At 34.6% G+C, this 27706-nt stretch overlaps 2 protein-coding genes across 2 annotated transcripts; one reads left to right on the top strand and one right to left on the bottom strand.

Annotated features, from left to right (window-relative positions):
• Positions 646–8974, bottom strand: LOC109714274 (WD repeat-containing protein 26). The gene is made up of 4 exons (XM_020238826.1): positions 8128–8974; positions 6586–6687; positions 1481–2119; positions 646–1118 (listed from the first exon to the last, which is right to left on the bottom strand). Exons 1-4 carry the CDS (start codon positions 8815–8817, stop codon positions 945–947), a joined length of 1605 nt encoding a protein of 534 aa, XP_020094415.1. The 5' UTR covers positions 8818–8974; the 3' UTR covers positions 646–944.
• Positions 12188–15796, top strand: LOC109714074 (WD repeat-containing protein 26-like). Its single transcript, XM_020238484.1, has 4 exons — positions 12188–12919; positions 13849–13950; positions 14506–15120; positions 15647–15796. The coding sequence occupies exons 1-4, from the start codon at positions 12188–12190 to the stop codon at positions 15794–15796; spliced, it is 1599 nt and encodes a 532-aa protein (XP_020094073.1).

Here is a 27706-nt window from a genome sequence, read left to right as displayed (position 1 = left end):
ATGCTCTGAAAGTTATTTTCAATCTAAAAATTACTTTCAAGCAAACATATCTTTTGTCAATTTATACCCATGCAGTCAAATAAGGACTTTCAACATTTGTACATCTAAACTAGAGTGGGTAAGAAAAAGAAAAAGGAAAAGGAAAAGAAGAAAGAAGAAAGAAGATAATATCTAACAAGAAGGGTGGCTGGAATTGGCTTCTAAGTAGTAGGTTAAAAATGCAGTGTTAGCTGTAAAATTTGACCTCTCTAAATTATGGTGGTGGTAGGTTGGCTTTTTTTTTCAATAATGTTATTTCTTAACCTAATTTCCTTCATTAAAAAGTGACTCAGCTTTGTTACATTTGTTTTTCCTGATAAGTTAATGTACCAGGTTTTCTTGATCTTCTGAATACTTTCTAGGAAGTGAAGATGGATCTTTCTCCCAGTTTCTGCACCCACTCAGTTTCTATAACCTAGTGGAGACTCCAATAATAGCATTTCCATTATCTCGCAACCACAACCACCCTATGCATTCCATCTACATATATCATCTAATTTTAATTTAAAAAAGAGGAAAAAAAACACTCAAACACTACTTGATATATTTAGAGAAAAATTAGGGTTGCAAGGAAGACAAGGAAACAACATAAATAGCTACAAAGGATTCTCGAAATAAAAAGCTGTTATTGATCTCTGAGTCAAACATGCCATTGTCCATATTCAGTTGCATGCTATACAAACAATCAGTGGCTAATCACTGTACCAGAACTTTACATATGCACACGCACAGCGCATTGAAAAATAGGAGGTATTTTCTGAGTTTAAAAATAGATGTTTATTTTGCTAACTATGACTTGATTTATTCGACAAAAAAACATGGGTATCAACATTATTGGCATCGCGGATTAGACTCACCATTTACAACTATTTACAGATATAAAGGAACAGAAAACATAAGTTAGCTTACGTATTGAGCTTTGGAGTTGTATCTGCCAACCATATGCGGACTGTGCGGTCGTCACTTGCAGATGCCAACATATGAGGCTTTGTTGGGTTCCAAGATACACAGTTCACGGTCGATGAATGTCCATTTAAGACTTTGATTGGTTTGCCATGATTCCTATGCCAAATGTATACCTGTCAACATTTGCAATTTCGACAAATCAGTTTCAACAACAAGCTACCATTGTTAACAAAAGTGAATCAGGAATATGCTTAAGAAAAACAGAGAAGAGTGCATTAAACTAAAACTATCTTGCTAGATGGATTTGACACACTATATCTAAAATGCCCTAGGAAAGAAAAAGAAAATATGTTGTTAGATATTAAGCAAACTAATTAAAACATATCCCTTTCATAAGCTAGTAAAAATAAATTCAAAATATACAGCACAACATTATTACTCCTAGCAAACAAAAACCACTAAAATTTTGTTAGCAAGGATGAGCATGTATTATGTAAATGACATCACTTGAAAAGAAAACTTCATAATATTATACCTGAGAGTCCTCACTGCCACTGGCAATGAACGAACAATCCAATCCACCAAAACAAGACCTAATCACGTACTTCCCTTGCTTGTGCCCCTTAAATCTTTCTGGCACTTCAGACTCATCATTTACTTTCCACAAATGGATCTCTTCGCTGTTCAGATTGACGATCAACCACATGCCATCCCTCGAAAGGGAAAGAGATGTGATCGAGTGCTCCTCGCAAATGAGGCATTCTTTACCCCGTGGAAATTCATGTATCCAAATATCTCTATTGGAGCATATGCTGACAAGGAACCGTCCATCCGGCGTAACAGCAAGTTCAGAGACCTTAGGGATCCGGTCCCCGTCCCAGACATCAATCTCATTGCCTTGGAGGTCATAGGTGAAGATCATCTTATCTGGCTCCCCGCTGCCGCAAACTATTTTCTCAGAGTTGGGAAACCACGCACATGAGCTGATTATATGGTCCGTCGAGCTAGTAAATCTGAGCTTGTAAGTGTCACTGTCCACATCCCATAGTTTTAGGGTTTCAGCATTGCCACATGTTAGCAGCATTTTGTCGTTAGGGCTCCAAGCAACAAGGGAGATGGGTTTTGTGTGGCCCCGTAAACAGTGCGTCCTTGATATGGTATCATCCTCTTCTACCTGAAATTTTTTGGAAGGTTATTATGGGCAGCAAGCATTAAGATCAACTAAAGACAGAGAATATACATCCCAAAATCTGATGGTGAGAATATCTCCTATGCATGATCAAGTCCCTTAACCAACTACCTCCCTGATGCCTATGAACATAAAACGGATCAAAACTAAATGTAGTTCAGCAGACTTGGGAATATATAGTTTTGAATGGAATTCTTAGTGTGCTTCGCTCTTTCTGACAATAGTTGACTTCATCTTTGTTTGTAGATGCAAGCGTTACATAACAGTGAATGGTGAAGGAAGAGGAGATATATACATCACAAGTTATATAATCCCATGGCTTTGATCATAATCTAATGGTGCCTACGCAATCCAATTCAATCAGGAATATTACCAAACTTCACAACTTAAAATGATGAGCAGAGAAGGCATAGTTGAGTATCTCACAAGCACAAAATATAAACCAAAGAAATAACTTGAAAAGATAATTCTAATAACAGCAGAGAAATAAATGGCCTCGGTTACATTTTAAGAATAGAAAGAACTGTATCTTTATCATATTTATGCAGTATGACCCAATTAATATTTTACTGCAAGTAATCACAAGGTCCTAGAAAGACTATGCTTGACAGCTAAGTTATGATTGGAGCAGCAATTTGTGGAAAGCAACCAGAAACTATAAAAGCCAAATGTGACGTGTTTCCGACTTGATCACTGCGGAACTTGAACAGACACCAAATAACATCCAGGTTTTTCTTGTCTAAAGTCTTCCCATGAACTTTAGTAAAGACAACAAGGGAGGGATGCACCAGTACTGGCATGTCTCTCACTGGCTCTCATAATCTAACATCACTGGAAAAGGAGCAAAACCAACAGGGTTCTAGGATGCTAATAAATTGAAAAGAAGTGAACCAAAGAGAAAGCACCATAAGAGAGAGAGAGAGAGAGAGAGAGAGAGAGAGAGAGACTTGATAGCAAATAATCACAACCCAATATTTAACGGATTGAAACGTTTAATTCTTATTCCAAGTTTTCTATGCCACGAAAAAAAGGAGGAAGGAAAACTGCAATTCTTGAAATGAATCTGATAGTATCAGCACATAAAGCATCGAACTCTGATAAGCAAAATTTCAGCCACAGTTTCTCAATTTCCAAAAAATGAAGCCCAAGACCGACCAAGATAAAATTCTGGTTAGTAGTCTTCCACTCACAAAAGTAGTCCTGGACTTGGCCATTTTACGTGTTGCTTATATCATCGAGAGAAATGCTTTTTCTGGAATTCCTAATTTCATCTTTAAATATTGGAAGCTAAATATGCATGTGTGACTAGAGAGAAGGTGACCAAGTTCTCACATAAGAAGCTTGATATGCCTATAAGCTCTGCTCATGTTTCACGCTGCAGTTGAGCATACTCTCCTTCTTACCCATGATTCCTAAAACAGAAAATAGAGACTGAAACTTTATTAATCAGGTGAAAAAGAAAATCGATGCGAGTATATCGATTATTCTCTATATGTAATTTAACAGTAGTTACAGTGCATTAACTGGAACAATATGAATATATGCAGCATGTTTCATTGAGGCAAATTTTTACAGATATCTTTCACACCTCAATAATATAAAATATGAGAATTTAAGCCTAGACCCTAAATTTTTTATATACATACATATGTATAGAAATACTCTTTGAAACTGATCTGTCCATATACTACTCCCAAGCAGCAAGGTTATAACTCATTAGTCCCGTGTAACTCCCAAACAAAAATATAAAGCAAAATTGGTTGGAACTCATCTGCATTTGAATTTTTAAAACAAAGCAATACAAGGCTTAGGTCCAAGATTCCCAAGATTCAATCCCTTCCAATTTCATCACATGGTTTCTTTAAGGAGATAATCTTAAATTGCAAAATATTATTAATATTCTCCTAGAAAAATCCAAGATCAATTGTCTTCTGACTCTGCTGCACAGTTAGTTTGAAGGGTTTTTAATTAGTAAAAAATGACTAACAGCAAATCTCTCTTGTAAGGAACAGAAAAGTAAAAAAAAAAAAAAACTAAGTACTAACCTCCCATGGAAACCAGATCAATATGCTAATGAATGTTGAAAGATGCTTCGCATGAAAATATGTTGCAATCACATCAAAAAAATAATTTCTGCACCTTAAATGAAGAGAGAACTTGATTTCAAGAAAGAAAGAAAACATGAACTCATCAAAAAACTTCACAATACGCCGAAAGTACAATATAAGTAGTTAAAAGCCAAATACCAACTAAAAGATGTCAGTCTAAATTTAAATAGTCTTTGACTGATTCTGGTTTTTCAATTTAATTAAGTTTGATGCACCAAACAGTTATTTAAATTGGAATTTGTGTTATCAAGGAACATGCTCATCTTAAATAAACAGAAAATGATCAACCATATGCTGTAGGAGCCAGATTTACTTGGAGACTTTTTTGCAGCAGTTACTAGCAAGGATAGCACTATATCAAGCTAAAATCAATCTCAAATGCAAAAAGATATTAGTTCCCCTATTCCTACTCAATATAGATCACTATTGTCACGGTTGTTTCTTGGGCAAGATGCATTTAAGAATTACCATAACACTCTTGCACAGTGTGTATATGCATGTAGGCACACAATAATTATACATACATTATGCACATGTGTTTATATATGTGTCGTACATATCAATGTGATCGACTTCATGCTCACTGACAAGAGGAGAAAAATGAAAATCTAGCCATTAACTTCAAAAATTTAAAGATTTCAAAGAACATACATTCACATGAGTCATATTCAATAAAGAAGAAACAGCCACAAAAGTATAAGAAACGCAAGAAAAATCCATAGTTCCTACCCGCTGAAACACGCGACTGCATATAAGCTGAATTGAAAGCATACAACTTCTTTCTTATCAAATAACTGTGGTACAGTATAGTGTTTGATAAAATAGAAGCACAAATCAATCAGCACAAAACCAAACAGTGGGCAATTTACAACATCCAACATCAATAAGCATAGAACATAAACAATCACATAACAGGTACTAGTTCTTTTTATTTATGAAATATAACAGTAAAAGTTATCAAAGATTGACTGCCATGGATTACCGATCTACTTAACTCTCTCTCAAGAAAAAAAAAAAAAAAAAAACTATTTACCTCTATAAAAAATAATGCAACAATATAGGAACATTAATTCCAGCAGCCTTTGAACACAGATGAGAATAGAAAAAAATTAAATATTGAAAGTGGATAATCCTCTAAACTAGCAAGAATGAACTTAACATTATTTTTTCCCCCCATTCATTACATAAATCAAGAATTAGATCACGAGCATAAATATAGGCCCGTCCCATATCATACATTTTAAAGACATAATAGATATCTATTTTATGTCCTCTTATGCCTAGGGAAAGAGGGTGCATTTTCTAAAAAATGAGGGAATTCAATGAAGTATCATGACTAAATTTGCAAATTAAGGTTCAATAAAACATAAGAACAAATTTGGCTTTTGCACTCATGATAAAGTGCTATATGATAAAGTGAAGGTCAGAAAACTACTTCGTTTAAGTCAAACGCCATTCGATACAAATTTAACTTTTGCACTAATTTATCATGGGTATCCAACAGAGCTATGACCATTTAACAAGCAATATTTAAGTAAGTACCAGATTGTTGCAAGTAATTATCAGGCCGCATGAATTAATGACTTGGCGTGGCCACACAATATGTTACTCCTTGCCTCTTCTAACGTGGACTCCAATGCATGTTTCGAGTCTTTTGATAGAGAAATATATACTCACAAGATTTGTAAAGGTACAGAAAGATGAATGAATATGATGGAAATGTTCAATATTCTAAATTTTCATATTTCCACTAACATGGCACATTGTTCTATTTTGTTGGTTTGTTTAGATATGCTAACAAGCTCATAAATTTATGAAATGGGAATTCATTCAAAGTTGAAAAGAAAGCATCAGCTTAGTGTAGACTATCATGCTGCCTGTGATGTATTTTCCAGGTTATTATACTATTCTGGCATATTATTAAGATAAGAAACAAAGTGCTGACAGTAGGTTGAGCAAGGGAACAGCCACTAGATATTTTTCAAATAGTTGGATATTTACAGAGGCATGTAGGGACCAGTTAACCAGTTAGCATGAAACCTTTCAAGCAAAAGAAGATACCAGTTTCAGTCTTCTACCATACTATAATATATGTTTTGGCACAATTAGAATAAAACAAAGCATTGAACAACAATTTTACTGATCAAAGGCAGGTCATAGTCTTTTTCATTGTTTCTTTTTTCATTTTCCTTTTTTTCCCCTTTACTCAAGGCAGTCTATATGTCTTCTAGCTCCTCTGCTTTACAATTTGCCAAAACCCATTTTGGACTGTCTACGTATTCAAGTTCGGGACCACAGTAACACAAAATTTAGAAAGCAAGGCTTACATAAATAGTAGCATACCGTCCATATAATAGCTGTGCAATCACTAGAAGATGATGCCAAGAACTTCCCATTGTTTGAAAACTGCACAAACCAAACTTCATCTGTATGGTCACATAAAATCTGCACAGACAAAATAATTGTACACATGTAAATTGTGTATATAATGTATAGCACACACTAGATTAATTAGGTAAATCATCTAAGATAACTTTTTTTGAGCTCATAAAACACAAGAATATAAAATATCAAAAAGTAGCCAGAGAGTCCTGTATCTTTTCCATTTCTTCCTTACAGTTATGTCAAAGATTTCGTGGTTGGAGCAACAAAAACAGGGAGTTTACTACTTTCACATCCTTTTGGATATGATACAACCATAATATAACCAATAAATATCCAAGTCACCAAGGGCATCTTCGGTTTCAAAGAAGAACTTGCTGACATCAAAATCTAGTGAAGAACTTTGTCCATGAAAAAGGAAGAAGACACTTTTCTTTTCTCCTACTTAGAATGTTGTAAAAAGACAAGGGAAATCTTTTGCCTTTTTCTGTTATGTTGTCTGCAATGCCTGAAGGCTACAATTAAACGGCATTCTTTAAAGATGTAGTACTACCTTCAATAGCAATATAGCATGTACAGAGTGTGGAATAATTGCTAATATAATGTAACGGATATCCAACTCAAATACCTGGGATGTATCAGAACACAACATTTAAACATCTTAGGCCACTTTGCTTATTACTTAGGTAAAGAGCATTGTAAGAGAGATAGGGATATAAAGAAGCAACTTTGAGGTGATTAAAAATGCTCCAAATGCCACCCAAAAATTTCCTCCATGTAGAAACAGAGTTTGATGGTATAGAGGACAATTTTAGATGTCCCGATATTATTAAACCAAATTCACAGCTGTTTCTGCTTATCGTGGTCAAAAGAATAGCTAACACGAATAATTCAAGAGTTCTTGTCACAAATAGTTGGAAGACATTCTTTTCTACCTGAGATAATCGATATTACCTTGGCACTTGTTTAACATTAAACAATAAACTAGTTCATAATGTTAGTCCAATCCAAAAACAAACAAAATTTCTCCATAGGCGTTACGGACACGGAGACGGGACATGACTCGACTCTTACACAGCGACTCGACAGCTTTAAGAAAATTAGGACAGGGGCACAGCTGGACACCACTAATATTATTAATATAATAATATATATTTATTATATATAACATATTATTTTTTAAAAAAATATTATTATATTTCTAATTCGAAAGAAAGTTAATAAAAGTTTAATTGATTGTTCATATATTCTAATGTATTTATATAGTCCAAAAAGAGCTTGTATGCATTTATCAAAAAACTACTATTATGCTTTTTAATGGGATGCACAATGGACGCACAGCGAACGGGCATCCATTGCTTGTCCGCGTCATCTCTCCGACACGGACATGCGAAGCTTATAGTAGCGTCCGTGATAAATAAATTTCTCCTTTCTTGCAAAATTCAGATATTTAGATAAAAAAACAAACTAGTGCAGCAGAAACTGAAGGAAATGGAACCTCACCTGGCTACAATTAGAAGGGATCTTCTCTTCCCCGCATTTGTGATCCTCGAACAAGGTAACCTCATCAGGAACGTTATGGTAAACACAGGATGCGATCTGTTTATCCACCGCCATTTCGACCAATCGCTCCAACCTCCCAACGGGAACACTAACCCACGGCGGTAGCACCTCGGCCAAATCCAACAGCAACCCTAACCTCTGCTCGATCACGCTCTCCGTCCTCACCGCCCCCTCCGACGAGATCATGGAGCGCGCGAGGCGGTGCACCATGCGGCGATCGATTCCCAACGAGTCGATGCGGCACCGGAGCACCTCCCTCGCGGGGACAAGCCCCTCGCTCGACCCCAGGAGCTCCAAGAAGTGCTCCCTCCACACGAGAAACGACGCCCGCGCCCGCGCCTCCGCCGCGGGGCCCCCGACCGCGGCGATGGTGGCGACGCACTCCTCCCACCGCCCCGCCAAGGCGTGGCGGAGGAGGGCCAAGAACTCCGGCGAGTGCGCCCCGATCCCGGACTCGGATTCTAGGGTTTCGGCGGCCCTGCGGTAGCCGAGGGAGTAGAGGGATTGGAGGATGATCCTTACGAACTCCTCGCGATCGATGAGCCCCGTGGGACCGAGCGCGGCGGGGTCGCAAGGGTTCGATTCGGATTCCGCGGTGGATTCGCGGTGGGAGTTCGCGGCGACCTCCATGGATTCCGCGATTGCGCCAGTTTGAGAAGAAGAATTAGGGTTTTGTTCAAGGTTGCCGAGGAGGAAGAAGAAGAAGAGTCCCAGATAATTTTGAGAAGCCCACCAAACCCTAAAAAAAATAAACGAAAAAAAAGAAAATATAAGGCGTTAAGAGAGATCGTTAAATTGCTGTTATATTGTTGAAAAATGTAAGGATTCTATGGCGGTAGATCCTGGCCGTCTATTTCAAGAGACAAAATCTAACCCGTTCTTTCATTAAGAATGAGCACGTTCACTTCTAACTATCCGTAAAACTGTGTGGAGATCCATCTTTTGAAATCGCCCCCTAAATATTTGAAATTGACAAATTGGTATGTTTTGATTTTTCAGAATTTAGAGACTTTAGCCAAATAATTATAAATTTTGATCAAATTTATCAAATTAATTGATAATTTTTATTAAATTTAATAATTTAAGCTACTTTATAATGAATAAAACTAGACCAATTAACTATTAATACTTAATTGAGCTACCATATTGCTACAATATTGAATAAAATTGCTAGCTTAATTAAAAAGATTGTCAATTAGAAAAATTAAAATTGTGGGATCTATTTCAAAATATTCTATAGTTGATAGCAACTCCATACAATCTTTAAAAATTTCAAAATCTAAAACCCCTCTCTATTGCACAATCCGTAGTTGAATTTGAATCTACGACATTTAAATTGGATTATCATCCATCTTTTACAAAATGGATTGACAAAATTGACCGGTATTAATTTTTAATCAATTATTTATTGACAAATCTGTATAATATGATAAGTCTTTATATGTAGATCAATCAAAATTTCTTAATATTATATAAGCTAATTAGATATGTTCATCAGCGAAAGACATTCTTGTTAACTGTTAACACTAAACTGCATCTCATAAATATTTCTATCCATACAGCAAAACTCGACTTCTCTCGAAATAAGCACCAAATCACAAGTTCACACTGTATGCGAAACCGCCGCTTCGTGAGACTGTCTCATGCGTGCGAATTATGTGGGATCCATGAAAGTCGGAGTTCGATATTCCTTCGAATACAAATAATCTCGGATTGCACGAACTCACGAGTTCTACATCTAACTTTAGTCTAAACGAACACGGCCGAGTTGCCATAGGGGCTTGAAGCTTTAAAACTTTTTCAAACCCGAATTTTAAATACAGGCCATATTATAAAATATAAGTCCCTAAAATACAGGCCATATTCTGGTTTAAGCAAACTTACAAGTCTCATGGTACAATAACTGAACAGTTCGAGGACTAAATGTACATTTTACCTTAGAAATTTTTGCCTGCACCGGGTTCAGTGAGCCTCATCCCCGCTCACGCTACCAATTCAAAATGGGAAAAAATGTACGGAGGCCCCTTGATTATAGGTTCTTTTGACATGGCTTCTTCAACTTTAAAAAAAAAAATCTATCATATACATATATGTATATCAAGTCTAGGACTAATTCTATTAAATTTAATTATTATTTATCATATTTTAGTAAAACTGAAGTTTTATTAAGGGCCTGTTTACAATACAGAATAATAAATTAAATTATTTTATTTTTTATATTTTTTAATTTTTTAATTGGTCTATTTGAAAGGTTCAATGAAGTAAAAAAATTATTTACCGAGCAATTTTGAAAAAAAAAAATATTAATTGGATCTCTTTTTAAAAAATATCTACTCGTTACCGCACTTTCTCCTACCCTTTTCTTTTTTTTGCCCCTTCTCGTACTTTCGCTCCATCCTCTCCACTCCTCTCTCTTCATCTGCTCTCTTCGATGACGATGACGACAATGATACCAACATCGCCGCCACCTACACAACTGATGTTGTCGCTGCTTTCGCAGACTCTGCGCCCCTCCACCACCTCCTCCTCCTCGCCCTTACCAATAACACCCATAGGCTCTCCCACTCCGTTGACCGCACACCCCTCTACCTCCCGGACGTCCTCCACACGGCCACTACCGTTTTTAATTTTTACAACCGCCAAACTGGCTCTAAAGGTTATAGCTTATAAAGCAACTTAATTTAATAAAATTTTCAAGATAAGTAAAATAATGTAATTTTAAAAAAATAAAAAAGTTAAGACAATATAAATTAAAAGTTAAAATGACTTGCAGAAATAAGTTTATCCAATTACTTTTTCACGATTGTACAGTGATTATTAAAATTTTGCTAGTAAAAAATGTTTGTTGGAATAAAAATTTTATAGAGACCATCTTTACTATAAGATTATCGAATTTTTTGTTCAGTAATCGTTCAAATCTAAAAACAATAATCAAAAACTCATTCTTAATACCATTTATCTAACAAGATGTACAAAAATATTATAATAAAGTTCTCTAAATATCTAAGCTCATAAAATTTTTATATTTTATAATTTTACTTTCTATATTAGTATATATTATATTGAGTGAGGCTGATATACTTCTGGAAGTACAGAGCCTTACGTGTTTCTAAGTCGTTTTCAATGTTGGGACTTTCGAATCGATGATCAGTTATGTTAGACTTAATCTAGAGTATTTGAAGTATGTAGAAAATAAATTTCATAATTTTTCGCTATCATTTGCCTAGTGAACGAAAGGGCTCAAAATTAATAATTTTAATGACCGAGGTGAGCTGTTTACAAGTTTAACGGCGTAGAAATATCCAAATCACGTGAAATTTTAATAAAAAATTTTTTACACTATATAAAATAAGATTAATATATTTGATTTAAAATTTTATTATCATATTTTGTAACATTTTTATTTTCAGCCGTTAATTTTGAACCATTTCGAACAGTAGGCAAATGATATCAAAAAATAATAAAATTTTACTCTAGATTAACTCTAATGGAGCCGATCGTCAATTCAAAAGTCCCAACATCGAAAATAATTTGAAAGCATGGAGAGGGCTCCGTGCTTTCAGAAGCATTCCAGCGTCACTCATATTATTATATATATATTTTGGAGCATAAATGTTTAACCTCTTCTCTTCTAGAATATTTTTCTTATTATAGTTTAATATAAACAGAATTAAATATATTACCTAAAATTGTTTCAGATAATAAATTAAAATATTACCACAGTTCAGGGACTATCCCTACATTTTACCACACTCCCCCACTATATATAAGATTTCTCCCGCTCCCATTTCCCTCTCATTCCCAAACGCCTCTCTCTCTCTCTCTCTCTCTCTCTCTCTCTCTTCTCTCTCTCTCTCTCTCCTTCGCACTACATCGTCTTCCTCCTCTCTCCTCTCGCAATTAGGGCCCTCCGAAACCCTAATTTTGATCTCCTCTCCCACACATTCTCCCTCGATTCCTCCATATCCGCTCCAAGATCCATCGGAGAAGGGGGAACGCCATGAGCGACGGGGGCGATCGCGACCTCCGCGGAGCTCTTCCTCTCGAGCCGTACGGCGACGAGAACGAACCTCCCTCGCCTCCCGAGAGACCTCCAACTCCGCCACTGGATGAGGTCCCGTCCCTGCGGCATGGCATCTACGACCGCGGCCCTTTCCTCAGGCTCATCGCCTCGTTCCTCCACGACATCGGCTTCGGCGACTTCGCCTCGGCGTTGGAGCTCCTATCGGGGGCCCGCACCGCCTCGCCCGTCGCCCAAACCCTCCTCTCCCTCACCCTCTCCGGTCGCTGGGACGAGATCATCGCCGAGATCGAGCGAATCCCCTGCCTCGCCCGGGGATCCTACCGCGCCGCCGCGTTCCTCGTCCGGCGCCAGCAGGTCCTGGAGCGCCTCGGCTCGCCGGACCACTCCGACAGGGCCGAGCGCTTGCTCCGGGACTACATCCCACCGCTGGCCGCCGACGACGCCGCGTTCTTCCTCGTCCGCGACATTAGCTCGCGGGCGCGCGCCGTCGCGCCGGAGCGGAGGGCGCAGCAGCGGATCGGACTCTTCTTGTACCTGCTCGAGGCGCTCCCGGCGGCGATCTTCGTGCGTGGGAGGCTGCTCGAGGATGAGTTGTTGGGGCTCATCACCCCTTTTGCGGTGCCGACATCCCCCGGTCGGCGACAGCTGACCTCCTTGTTCAACGCCAACATGTGTGATACGTACCCAGTCACCTGGACCTGCTGCAAGGTCCTTCTCCGACTCGAATCTTCTTTCCTCACAGCGATTTGTTAATTGGCTCTTCCTCTTAGATCGATTCACCGTTCTTGTTGCTAGAGTTTGACGTTTGGATCTTCCTCTTAGACTGATTTGTTCTTCTTGATGTCTAAATCTGCGCATTAGCTTCTTGGATGTTTTCTTGCATGTCATATGGACATGCTGTTATTGTGACAATATTTTGATAGAGTTAAATATTAATCTACACATTAGCATCTTTGATGTCTTCCATATGAGCTGAGCATGCTGTAATTGTGATGTAAATTTGATTGGTTCTTCCTCTTTGATTGATCCGTTGTTCTTGTTAGAGTTAATAACTAATCTGTACATTAGCTTCTTGGGCGTTTTCTTTCTTATCATGTGAGCAACTGAGCATGCTGTTTCTGTGACGCAAGTCTCTAGCCGTCAATTAACTTGCAGATTGATTAAATACACCATTTGGTTCCTCTACTACTGCACAAGTTTCAATTTTGTCCCTGAACTTTTATTTGTTGCATTAGTGGTTTCTAACTCTCACAACGTTCCAATCTTTGTCCTGCAGTCAAATGACTGTATGCTTGTCAATAGTCTTCTTGATTTGCAAGATTTACTTCTCTGAAAGACCTCGTAGTTCTGAATCTCTTGGTTTCTTGTAAATTCCCATTTTATATTTTCTCCTATAACATGACTTCAGTGTACTTCAAACAGGACTAAAAAGGTCAAAAATCAACAGTTTTCGAATTTTGAAACCATGTGGCAATGAAGGTAGAATATAAGTGAAAGTTTAGAGACTGAAGTGTTTAAGTGAAAAGTTTAGGGGCGAAGTTGCCGATATTGGATAGTACAGGCACTACCAATACATTTTACACTTTGTTATATTCCTTCTCTTAGTACTTTGACAAATTTTGGACTACTTGTTCCAGAAAGCAACGGACCACAAGGGAGAGGTTTTACAAGTACAATTTTCAAATTTTGGACAGTACCTGGCTTCATCTTCGAGTGATTGCTCTGTCATCATATGGACGGTATGTACAAATACACTAGTCTAATATTGTAAGAAATGGAGAATTATTGCCGCCTTGACTATTTCCAAGGAACTCTCTCAACTTCTATAGCAAGAATAAGCTTTGATAGTCTGTCGTGTCATAAATGGTGTGCTAATTTGGTGCAGAGCATCTTATGTGATACATGTTATTCTTGTAATATATGGAAGATATGGTAAGCCATGTTTAAGTAGTGTAACAGAGCCCATTTAAGCCGTGTTTATATATGACGTTGGCCATATAATGTGGCATGGGCTGCCACTAAGAATGTTGCTGGAAATGGATGATGGATTTGAGGACTTCGGCAATGCTCCTCTAATATTGTCACCATTCGTGACCATCGCAAAAGAAACAGCGAAGCGAAGAGAGAGGGACTAATCACGAAAGCTGTAAATTGATTAGCTTCTGCCTTTTAGCTTTTTTAGGGAATTATTCTTATGTATACTGCAACCAATTGCTTCCCGGTATTTTATTATTCTGTAAAATATTATCATATTGACTGTAATGTGTGATCATCACTCGCATAATCCTTTTCAGGTAGATGGTGCTTATAATATAACCCTGAAGCACACTCTCAAGGAACATGAAAAGCCTGTGACCTCATTGAAGTGGAGTTTTAATGACACCCGGCTGCTTACGTGTGCAAAAGGAGAAGTGGCAAAACTCTGGGACGTCAATACTGGTAGATGCGAGCGCACTATCCGCATTCCAAGTAATGGAGGCGTGGGCTCATGTGCGTTGCATGACTATTCGGAAACAATGTTTTTCAGCAGCTGCGGCCCTAATAGTTTCATCTACAGAATCGACCGACACAATAACCAACTGATACCTATTAATATAATTCCTGAGGTTTCTGATATGGTAGCGACACATAAGGGCCTTCTTGCATGTGTTGGATCGGATAATATTATCCGTTTACTTAGCTTCACTGGGGATATAAGGTTCCAATTAAACGAGGAACAAGTTGTGACATCTCTGTCGCTTTCAAATGATCATCAATTGTTGATTGCGAATGTGAATTTTGAAAAGATCTGTGTGTGGAACATTCGTCAGCAATTGAAGCAGCGAACATGTAAGGCTTGCAAGCAAATTGTGGGATCATCCTTAGGAGGGTCAGATTGTTTCATTGCCAGCGGCAGTGTGGGTTCTCAGGTAATACTTTCTATGAAAATTATTTTCACGGCATTTAAGCTAAAGGGCAGGAGTCCCCGCTATAAATATTGTGATATTTATATTGTTCCCCCAGAAAGAGTAAAACCTAATTTTACCCCCATCGGCCTGGAAGCAGATTGATATACACTAACACTTGCCAAATGAGGCTAAGCGATTTGTGGGGTTCAGATATAGGTTTCGGTTTTTGGGTCTTAAATTGAAGATGACAGCTTCAATAGTGGTTTTCCTGCATTTTATCCTTGCTTTCATATTAGTTTTCGCCCCTGCAAACAGGGGACTAATTTTCCATCATTTGCTGATTGTGAGTTTTTTTTAAAAAAAATAAAATAAAATTTCCTGCTAGAAGCCGACCCATCACCTTTTCCTTGTTGGCAAACTTGTTAAAACCATGGCCTTTGAAGAAGCTCCTTTTCCTCTATCTTATCTATCTGGAGGAGCTTCTCTGCTGTTTCTCTGAACAGCTGTGAACAATAGTTCTTCTAATACTTTTGTATTCTGCTTGCAGATATACATCTGGCATTGGGAACATCAACTGCCCTTTAGGATCTTAACTGGCCACGAAAAGGCCGTAAACTCTGTGAGCTGGAATCAGACACGGCGTTACATGTTGGCGTCGGGTAGCGCTGACGGCTCCATCTGCATATGGATCGGCTAACACTGAAAATGTAGAAAAACTTGCGCTCGAGTTCGCCTCGCCTGACTTCTTTGTATAGGCCAACTGTAAGTGCCAACCCATTCTTTCTTGTTTCGCTCATATTCATCACATTAACTCGTCAAAGAGGTCTCTCTGTTAGGTTGTTAGGAAAGAGACCTTTCTGTTTAGGTTCGTCGGCAACGGTCAAACTCTACCCTTGTGTTTGATCTCTTTACTGTAAATAGTGCCCAAGTGATTTCCTACTCAATGCTACAAATATACGGATGTTCATTACAACCAATTTTACTGATCCAAAAATGCCCTCATTATCCGATGTTCCATGCTGCTATTTCATTTTAAGCTTTCCCGTATACTTTCCCTACTGAGGAATTAATAAATTTGAAAGGGATTTGTTGGAGCTTTAAATATATATATAGCTTGAGATTGAAGTTATTTAGGCCTTTCTATTTAATCAACTAAACTGGCGCTTGGCACTTGTCATCTTTCTATTTAGTGTCGGAGTTTATCTTTATTAATGTCCAGATGTGCTTTCGTTGGGGATACGCATTCGTTTGACTTTGCTTAAACCACTCAATTTCTTTAATGCTTTGCATAGCTGTTGTGATCTCTCTCCCATTGTTTGTCATCATGCTAAGGATCTCTTTTTAATTTTTTATTTTGAAGTGCTAATTCTGACCACCTGGGTTTTAGTTAGAGGTCGTAGAAACGTGTTTTATCTAAGTTATTCATGAGAAGTTGCAGCTTAGGGGTGGCAGTTTAAGTCGGCACGGTTCACCGCGAAGTTTGCGGGTTTGGATTTATTAGCTTAAACAAGATCAGAAATGAGTTGACCAGCTTAATATCGGTTTTTATGTAAATATATATAATATATATGTAAATATGAATAGAAGCATATTAAAAATTCATGTAATTATGTTGTATTTTCTATATACATCTTAGTTATATGTAAGTTAAGATTTTGATAGTTCTTAAACTTTTCTTCTACACATGTAACTTCAATTAATATGTGAATAATTAGTTAGATGATTAAATGGGTTTCACAGATCAACACAACTTATTTAATAAATGGGTTGGATTTGAATTTTGAGTTTCCATCTGCTTATCAAATGGATCGGGTTTGGATTGATGATCTATATATGTTCATTAAATCTTAATTCCCACTCCCCTAGTTCACTCTCATTTAAGGGTTTAAGGAACAAGGATATTTCATCCTTTTGTGATATTACACCGTTCATACGCTTTGGCTTTGTCAAGTAGAGAAACTCTTCCAAAGCATAATAGACCCTCACCTAGTCACCAGATGATTAGGGATACAAACATTGGTGGATTCGGTGCGAGAGTAGTCCCTCACCTTCTCACCTCCCGTCCTGTTTTTTTGGTGGTGTTAGGGTAGATTGTTATGTATAGGGGTGTAAACGAGCCGAACACGAGCGAGCTGGGGTTGGCTCGTGTTCGGCTCATTTATTAAACGAGCCGAACATGAGCTGGCTCGTTAAAGTATCGAGCCAAAAAATTCAGCTCGTGTTCGGCTCGTTTATTAACGAGCCGAACACGAGCCGGCTCACGAGCTGTCCAGCGAATAATAAATTAAAAAAGATTAATTAAATATATTAAAAAATAAATTTATAAAATCTTATCCATTAGACTTTGATCTAATAGTTGAAACTTATATATAAATGGAGTCTTTTTATAATTAAGCTCGCATTTATATTTTTATTTTGCTAAAATTTAAATAATAAAAATATATATTATATATAATTATTTATTTATATATAAAAATATAAATTAAATAAATTATATAAATATAAAATATATGTATTCGAGCTGTTATCGAGCCGAACACGAGCGAGCTGATCCCAGCTCATGTTCGGCTCGTTTATTAAACGAGCTAAAAAATCCAGTGCGTGTTCGGCTTGCTTACTAAACGAGCGAGCCGATCTCGAGCTCATTTCGAGCTGGCTCGCGAACAGCGAGCTGAATTGCCACCTCTAGTTATGTATTATTCTATTTATTACTCCATTCGGAGCTGTTTGGATCCGACCAAAAGAAGAAATGGATTTTTCTCCTATGACTTCATTTCTTAGCAGATTGGGATGGGTTCGGAATGAATCCTTTTTTATTTTTTCTTTACTTTTTACTCTCACTTACTATGTTTGGGCAGATCGGAAATGGGGTTCTACCAATTCAAATTCATTTGCATTCCTACCAATTATACTTTTGAGTTCAGTTTTTTCTGTTTATTATTATTTATTTATTATTATTATTTTTACTGCTACTATTAGTAGAAGTGCGCATGCAATCCATGCATTGCAAAAAAAAAAAAAAAAAAATTTTACAAAATAATTTCGTCTCTGAATCGTGGTGAAGTTTGATTGTATGTGTAGACGAATGAGTTCTACTTAATTGCAGTCGCCTACTTTTGGTTGGACAAAAAAAAGAATCATAATAAATATTGTGAAATTCGATCTATCATTTAAATTTAGATTAAGAAAATTTTGAATGTGCTAGTTGACAAATTAAAGAACTTTGTTAGAAAATAAAATTAAATAAAATTTATATGAAATGTTGAATCATAGATGTATTTTTGAAAATTTAGTGTTATGTTTGAACAAAAAATGTGACAAATTCAAATTTTTTTTATTTACTCTTTTATATATATATATATAGTACAGATTATTGAGAACTCACCTTAATAAAAGTTCAACGAGAGCGATAAAAGTTTAACAGAGACACTTTCCAATATAAGATGCTCATATCATATCATATCATATCATATCATACAAACTGGCGCGAATTTTAAAGCAGGGGGGGAGCGGTGGATGCGACTGCCTTGTATTTGAATTTTTGTTTCATGATGAGCAGTAGGTTAGCAGAGATTCAGCGGTGGGTGGGCGGGTTTGGGTGGGTGGGTGGGGCCCACGTGTGAGTCCCATTTGATGTCCTGCGCCTCATCCGACCCAACACGGACTAAATGAAGAAAATGCCTTGGAAACGCCTCGAGCAAGTTAAGTTAAAAACAATAAGGAATAATTTACTATATACTCTTCAAAATTTTAAAAATATTTAATTTATTTTTATTTTTTTTGTTTCTAATGTATTCTTATAGTTATCTCTATTAAATTAATTCAAATTTAACGTGAGTTAAATAACTACTAGAGTTAAAAAATTAAAGTATTTCTTTTGTCCTTAACTTAATAACAAATAAGAAAAGTTGGTGAGGATAGATGGATATATTTGAAAAGATCGAAAATCAAAATATTTTTTTTATCCTAACTGAAGGCCAAATAAGAAAAGGTGGTGATGGTAAAAGAGTATATTAGAAAAGGTAAAATAGTAATTTTATAGAGATAATGACTATTGCCAATAGTTAACTAACAGAGTTTAATTTTAAGGGATATATTGAAATAATTTGGAACGAAAAAAGCATATTTTTAATATTACCCTTCTGAGAGGGTAAATAAAAAAGTAGATAACTTTTTAGAAATATAAGCAATTGCTTCAAAAAGTAAAAAAAAAAAAATAGTACAACACTATTATTAGATAATAATAATAATAATAATAATAATAATACTATTAACGACGCATCGTCCAATTCAGGCTAACGACATAATGAAAAAAAGGAAAAAAAACCGGTTTAAGTAATACATTCTTAATAATACACTATGATTTGTTTCTATACATTATGCTATGTGTCGGCTTCGATGTGGTCGTCGTTACGCACCATGAATTATTATACGTGGGATCTCTAACCTTTCGCTCCGATTATTTAGATTTTTATTCTACTTTTTGTTTTCATTTATTATCTTATTCGGATGGGTCAGGGTGAGAGCAAACTTTTGATAGTTTTTTTTTTTTATTAGGATATCGTTTGGTTCGGATATAAATAAGTATTCTGAAAATATATATAAGTTCAGGAGTAGGTCTTGTGTGCTATTAGGAGCACGGAGGCCTCCGTGCTCCTAAGTCGTTTTCGATGAAATAGTTTTCGAATCGACGATCGGCTCCGTTAGACTTGATCTAGCATATTTGAAGTATATAGAAAATAAATTTTGCGATTTTTCGATATCATTTACCTTGTGATCGAAAGGATTTAAAATCAACAATTTTTAATGGTTGATGTATACCGTTTGTAAGTTTAACGGTGTAGAAGTATTTAAATCATATGAAATTTTGATAGAAAATTCTTTATACTATTTACAGCAAGATCAATGTCTCTAATCGAAAATTTTAATGCTATATCACCACTTTTTGTGAGATTTTTATTTTCAGCCGTTGATTTTGAACCCTTTTGATCGTTAGATAAATGATATCGAAAAATTGTAAAAATCATTTTCTAGATACTTCAAATACGCTAGATGAAGTTTAACGGAACCGATCGTCGATTCGGAAGCTCCATCATCGAAAACGGCGTAGGAGCACGGAGGCCTCCGTGCTCCTAATAGCACACAAGACCTACTCATAAGTTCAGGCATACGCAAGAATTAGACCAATTTTATGTTTGAAAGAAAATTTAGTTGTTCAGAAGAAAAAGTAAATAGTAGTTGGATGGTTGGATTGGAATAAGAGTAATAAGAGTTATAATTTTAAATTAAAATTAGCTTATCTAATTAATTAGCATCAAAATATTAATTAAAAATAAATTTATTAGATATGAATATTATATAAGATAATAAAAATATTTAACTTTTTAATTAGTTAGTAAATTATTTTAGTTAGATAACTAGTAAAAAAATTAATTAGATTAATACAAAAATTAATGGTTGATCAATATAAATAAATTAGTTTTATGGATAAACACATTAAATTATTAATAATTAATTAACTAATTAATTATAAGTAATAAATCAATTAATTACTTTATTATTTAAGCAATGAATAATGATTTAAATATTTTAATTAATTAGATTAATTAATAATTTAATACCATAATAATTAAAATTAAATTTAGACTTTAATTAAACTCGTCCCACTCGGAAACAAGTTTGTTGCAGGGAAAAAGGTGAAACAACAGCTCCAGACTTAATACTAGGTGATACCAGCTTATTTCATGAACCCAAGAACTATATCAAGAACTATTGTTTTTGGGTACGAAAATTTACGTTTAGAAACAAAGAGGAGAACAAAAGCTTATTTCCTTCCTTATTCTCGAATCAAATATTGCCTAAGAAATCAAACTAGATAAAAAAAAAGAAGAAGAAGAGAATTTTGTCTTTTGCTCTAATTTTTTAGAAGATCGGGATAAATTCTGAACGAATTATTATTATTCTTTTAAGACAGCGCCTCCACCATTCCGGATTTATTTGCATCCCTACAATTCTGAAATGTTACATTTTTAAAAGTAATAATTATTTGTTAATAATCCTCTAAAATATTTTAATGGAAGTGAAAAGTTTTAATTTTGTAAATGTTATTTATAAAGTTTTAAATTGTTGTTTTAATTCTTTTAGTTGGAACCGCAATGCATGGGTTGCATATAATTCTTGTCACCATGAATGCGTGTTATCCTATTTCTCCTTTTTTTTAGTAGTATATGATGATATTCATAATGAGAAGTAAAAAGTTATGTGTTGTACTTGATTTTTAAACGGGCACTTTTCCATTTTACTTGGCATATATATATATTTTTAATTTAAGGTAAACATGTATAGGATTTTAACTAAATTATAATCTACTTTAATTTGTCTATCCAACTTTTTGGAATTCAGTTTTTTTTATCTGAATTAGTCAACGACAATTTAACTTCAAAATTTAAGCTAGTTACTCACTTTAACAAATTTATAATTATAAAAACTGCATGAAATATACTAATTAATTCTATAAAGATAAGTAATGAATTCAAATTTTGAAGTCAAAATATCGTTGGCTAACTCAGATCAAATAAAGTGAAAAGCTTGTATAATCAAATCAAAATTTGGAACGATAAGATATTAAAATCAAAATAGTGCATAGTTCATATAAGTTCTCTACGTTTTTATCTTTATTTTTTTAATAGTAATCCGGTGAACAATTTCATTAACAATACAGAAGAACATCAAGAATATCAACATAGATTAAACTGTAAAAAAAAATATATATGTGATCTCAAATTGCATTAGCAAGATTATATGGTTCCAAAACTAGCATTGAAAAAAGACTCCGGCATGAAATAACTATTATTCTTTAAGAACTTAAATTTATCAGAAAATAATATTTTAAATATTTATATTCAATACTTTTCTTCACGTTTGACCTTACAATTTATTGAGAAGCTCAAAATGTGAACTTAAATTAAGTAGGAGAAAATTAATTACATTAGAAATCTAACAGAATTCGAACTAAACACTCTTGCTCTGATTTTTATTAAAAAATATACTTAATATTTTTTAATATTTTTTCATATTTATATTCAACGGCCCATAAAATAGCATAGGATAATTTAAATTCTCGTGACGTACCGTGTAATTATAACAATTTGGCCCCTCAATTAATAACCACTTGCATAGTTAATTTTTACCATGCAGTTAATGACGTGTGCCCTTTACGCCACCATAATAATTAATGAAAATGATGATAGTAGTAAGTTTACGAGTTCCTCAAAACATATTATTTATAGTGAATACATAATATTTTTTATCAACTTTGTAATTTTTAGATCAATACTATTTCACCTATCCCACTAAATTTAAAACATGCAAAAGCTAAATTCTTATTTTTTTATGGGAAAACTTCAAAAACCCCCCCTGTGGTTTCACACTTTTTCATTTTAGTACCCTATGGTTTGAAGTGTATCAAGTTAGTACCCTGTGGTTTCTCACTTTATCACTTTAGTACCCTGTGGTTTAAAATGTATCAAGCTAGTACCCTGTGGTTTTGCACTTTATCACTTTAGTACCCTGTGGTTTCACACTTTATCACTTTAGTACCTTGTGATTTAAAAAACTATAGGGTACTAACTTGATACAAAATTAAAACCACAGGATACTAAAGTGATAAAGTGCAAAACCACAGGGTACTAACTTGATACACTTTAAACCACAGGGTACTTAAGTGATAAAGTGAGAAACCACGGGGTACTAACTTGATACATTTTAAACCACAGGGTACTAAAGTGAAAAAGTGTGAAACCACAATGGGGGTTTTTGAAGTTTTTTCTTTTTTTATTAATAATTTTTTTATTGATAATTTTTAATTTTATTCATAAGTTTACGATTTTTAAACAAGAACAATGAAACACTAAAATTAGAAGTTCTTCTTTAGAAGCATCAGTGATCATAGTTAATTAATTCAGATTTGACAAAAAATTGGTACGACTATAATTCGAATAAAATTCGTATCTTAATTTTTAAATTCATTAAAAAATACAGCTTAAAAAATGGATTCGTCAATTATTCAGATACGCGATTTATACGGATATATATTATACGTTTACCAATTAACAATTCGGGATAAAAAATTCGGCTATTAAATTAAGCTTTTTTAAAAAAAAATTATGCTATTAGCATACATAGTTATAAATTCTTAAAAATATAAAAAAAAAAGAGAGCTGTAAAATAAAATAGATTAAGTAAAAAATTAATAGCAAATTTTATTGTCGTCTTCATTTTTATCTTTTTCACGATCCACATATTTCGGAAGTTCATAAAGTTTTTCAATAATTTGCCAATAATTCGACAATAATTCAGCAAGAAAATTTATTTAAAAAATTTGCGTGTTTTTTTTTTCCCGAATAGTTCGGCATGCACGAATTATTCGCGAATAATAAATTTAATCAAAAAATTCACGTACAATTCTAATTTTTTGGGAATAAATTATATACGGATCATTTTATTCAGATTTTTAATAATTCGTGAATAATTCGTGAATTAACTAACTATGTCGGTGATACGCGACCGAATATTGCACTTAATTTTTAGATATAAATAAAAAAATTTAAAAAATTTAAAAAATGACACTACATAATTTATTTTCTCACCGCAAAAAAGAAAAGGTACTAAATACTTGCAAAAATAGAGTTTTCAATCGAAAAATATATTTTCATTCTCTCATCTTAATAAGGCCCCAATTTTCTTAATTACAAACAGTTTTTAACCCACGAGAATATTTTTTATATATCGTACTTTTTCACCGCACACACATAATTTAAATTCTCTGTAATTTAAAACGGAGCCTAAAATCTAATCACTTGATCAAGGATCCGACCCGGTAAGAGTCAAATCCAAGGTATCAAATCAAATCACTATTCAATGACTAAGTTTTATTCCTTGTTATCCTGCGTTATTATTCCTCTCCGGGAGTTGATTTTTCGAGTCAAATTATGGGGTCCCCTTCTGGTCTCAAAAAAAAAAAAAAATAAAAAATAAAAAACCCCTTATCCCCCGTCTTATAATACGCGCACTTTTTCGGAGCCGGATATCTCGCGGTAAAAATCCGAAACCGGCCCCCGCGACGTACACCCCTCGCCCGTCTCCATCGGGTCCCGCTGCTTTAATAATCGTGCTTATTCCCGATCATGCTTTAGTAATCGTGCTTATTCCTCCCCCCCCCTCCCCGGCACACCCTTAATTTTGGTGTGTCTCTCGGCTCGCACGCGTACGAAGAATCTTACGATAGTCTCTTAAACTATACAGATGATGCTCGCCTGGAAGTATAACTGCGCGTGGGAGTATAAAAAACTTTATAATAGTCTCTTATATTACACACATGATGCTCGCATATAAGAGCAATGCTCCTATACATCAAAACGATCTCGGCCCTTAAACTTTTTAAAATGAATGATGGAGATCGCTTTTAGTTAAGAGGGTGATTGACTTTTGTTGCCATAGATACCAGTCACCCTCCTAGCAAGGATAAATTATTTCCTCATATGTAAGATTAGCATGAAGGGCTTTTTTGTAAATTTTTATTTTCATTTCCATAATACTATTCTAGTAATTTGGTAAGATATTCCATTTTATTTTTAGAAACTTTTCATTCACAGATATTTTACTTGAAGCTATTTTACCTTTTTTTTTTCTTTGTTGAGAGAGAAATTCATATTCAATCTACATTTAAATCTAATTAAATTTAAAATTTAATTTTAATCAATATTTTTAGACTTTAATGTTGTTTTTACTATCGAATGAACAATTTGAATTTAATTTTAAAAATAGCAGTCTTTAATTTAAATAAATAATAAAAGTTATGTTTATAAATACAACATAATTTACAATTTAAAATAAGTTAATATATTTGAAATTTCATGTCGTTTTAATATCAAATTTACAATTTGAATTGAAATATACTATTCATTTAAACATAAATTTTTTCGTTCTAAAAATTAAAATTAAAATTAAATTTGAATTTAATGTACACAATTATAAAGTTTAAATAAAGGTTTATTACTTATCAAATTAGCACTTGAATTTATAAAAATAGAAGCCTTTAATTTAAATAAATAATAAAAGTTATGTTTATAAATACAACATAATTTACAATTTAAAATAAGTTAATATATTTGAAATTTCATGTCGTTTTAATATCAAATTAACAATTTGAATTGAAATATACTATTCATTTAAACATAAATTTTTTCGTTCTAAAAATTAAAATTAAAATTAAATTTGAATTTAATGTACGCAATTATAAAGTTTAAATAAAGGTTTATTACTTATCAAATTAGCACTTTCTAATTTGGTAAGTAACAAAATTAAATAAGAAAACAAATATTTGTATATGGTTAATCAAATTTGGTAATTAGCTCGTATTTCTTTTCCTATGTTACGCTTACGGATGGTAACCTGTTGAGCAGGTAACTATTATGTAAAAGTCAATCTCGTCCCTAAAATATGAACGACTAAATTTAATTTAGCCGGTGTATTAAAGCATTCCTCCGCATATAACTGTGCGTGACCATAGTAAAATTCGTCACACGCTTTTTTTTTTTTTTTTTTCTTTTTCACTTGGGAAGCATAAAAACCATGCAAAATGCAGATGTATATATCTCTCCTATCTCACGAAATTATTTGGTATATTCTTTTTGTTATATTAAAGTCGTTAAGGATAAATCACACTTTTAATTCTCAACTATGAGACCAACTATATTTGGATCTTAAATCTTAGTTTATTGTGATTTTTAATTCAAACTTTATGAATTAGTTTTTAATATTTGCTAGATTATTGCCGGAACAGATAAATAGTATTTAACCATTTTCTAAGTCTCTTGCTTCGGCAAATATCAATTCTCTAATCAAACATATAAAATGATCCAAGTCTTTTTTTCTAAAAAATAAAATATATTATCTTATTGACCTCTTTTGTTCACGGATTTATAATATTCTAATAATTCTTTATAAAATTATTATCATTCAGTTTAAGTTGGACAGTTATAAAATATGTTACTATTTTTAAAATATATTTAATGAATTTTTTTTAGTAATTTAGTAATAAAATATTTTTAATAAATTAATAATAAATCCATCATTCCGAATATAATATAATAATATATAATATAATATATACAATATACAATATTTTCACAAATATTAAATATTGCAAGGATGTAAAGTTATAGCTTTTAATTATAAAAAAAGGGTAAACTTTAAATACCATCCTTGGGGTTTCGCATTTTTTCACTTTAGTATCCTGTGGTTTAAAGTGTATTAAGTTACTGTCCTGTGGTTTTATTTTTACCTTTTTGTTAGCTTCTCCGTTAATATTTCGTTAAATTATATAAAAAAAAAACTTTAGATATCCCACCTAGGTTTATCGAATATTTATTTTAGTACCTTTTAGTTTTAAATTTGTCACTGATTTAGCGAAAAAAATTAGTTGAATCGATAATAAAAAGATAAAAATGAAACTACAAGGCACTAAATTAATACACTTTAAATTATAGGGTACCAAAGTGAAAAGATGTGAAACCAGGTGGGGTCGGGAGTGGTATTTGAAATTTTCTAAAAAAAAAAATTACATGCTGAATAAATTTTAAACTATAGGGTACAAAAGTGAGAAGTTGTGAAACTACAGGGGTCAGGGTGGTATTTGAAGTTTTCCAAAAAAAAAATTTTTTTTACACGCTGAATAAAGTGCTTTTTTTGCAAATAGCCCCCTGACAAATTTTATTTGCAAAAATAGCCCTGTCCAAAATTTATTTACAAAAATGGTCCTGGCCCGCCACGCCAGCGCCACGTCAGCGCCACGCGGGACGGCTGGGGCCAACTAGTTAAGTCGAACACGGTGATTGGTTCACCGTGTCTAAACATGGTAAGCTAATCACCGTGTTCAATAGGAACGCGGTGTTCGGTGTTTCTATTGAACACGGTGAACCAATCACCCTGTCTAGACACGGTAATTGGTGCACCGTGCTCGATGGAGATATCGCACCCGTTGATATTGCTATTGGAGACGGTGAACCATTCACCGTGTCTAGAAACGGTGATTGGTTCACCGTGTCTAGACACGGTGATTGGTTCACCGTGTTCTCTTTGAATACACTCCCCCCCCCTCCCCGCGAACTCTGTCTCGATCTCTCTCTCTCTCTCTCGCTCTCTTCCTCTTGCTCTCTCTCTCTCTGTGGCCGACGCCGCTGACGCCGCCGCCGCCGCCGCCCTGAACTCTCTCTCGATCTCTCTCTCTCTCTCGATCTCTCTCTCTCTCGCTCTCTTCCTCTTGCTCTCTCTCTCTCTGGCCGCCGCCGCCGCCGCCGCCCTTTGTTGCCCGAGGTAGCTTCATTTCTCGTTCTCCCTAGCCCTAGAAGCTTCACTCACTCTCTCTCTCTCTCTCTCTCTCTCTCTCTCTGGCCCACACCGCCGCCGCCCGCTATTGTTAGAGCTACGGCGAGAGCATATATACTATTTCAGATAGGATGTAGTTTGTTTCCAAATCCAAGCGGGAACATGGTGCATTTGAAATGGTTGCCACATTTAGAGGATTTTGACCTTTGTGGTGCATTAG

Source organism: Ananas comosus, linkage group 8 (genome assembly GCF_001540865.1).
Source record: "Ananas comosus cultivar F153 linkage group 8, ASM154086v1, whole genome shotgun sequence".
Taxonomy (NCBI): Eukaryota; Viridiplantae; Streptophyta; class Magnoliopsida; order Poales; family Bromeliaceae; genus Ananas; species Ananas comosus.
Note: the sequence above shows the minus strand (reverse complement) of the source record. Positions and strands in the feature narration are given on the sequence as shown.

Bases quoted from the DNA above. Each gene is read 5' to 3' on its own strand.
- LOC109714274 (XM_020238826.1), bottom strand. From the start codon at position 8,817: ATGGAGGTCGCCGCGAACTCCCACCGCGAATCCACCGCGGAATCCGAA. The intron at 2,120-6,585 runs GTATGCTACTAT...AAAAAATTTCAG, and splicing joins GCACAGCTATTATATGGACG to GTAGAAGAGGATGATACCAT. The intron at 1,119-1,480 runs GTATAATATTAT...AAATGTTGACAG, and splicing joins GTGGCAGTGAGGACTCTCAG to GTATACATTTGGCATAGGAA.
- LOC109714074 (XM_020238484.1), top strand. From the start codon at position 12,188: ATGAGCGACGGGGGCGATCGCGACCTCCGCGGAGCTCTTCCTCTCGAG. The intron at 12,920-13,848 runs GTCCTTCTCCGA...TACTTGTTCCAG, and splicing joins TCACCTGGACCTGCTGCAAG to AAAGCAACGGACCACAAGGG. The intron at 15,121-15,646 runs GTAATACTTTCT...TTCTGCTTGCAG, and splicing joins GCGGCAGTGTGGGTTCTCAG to ATATACATCTGGCATTGGGA.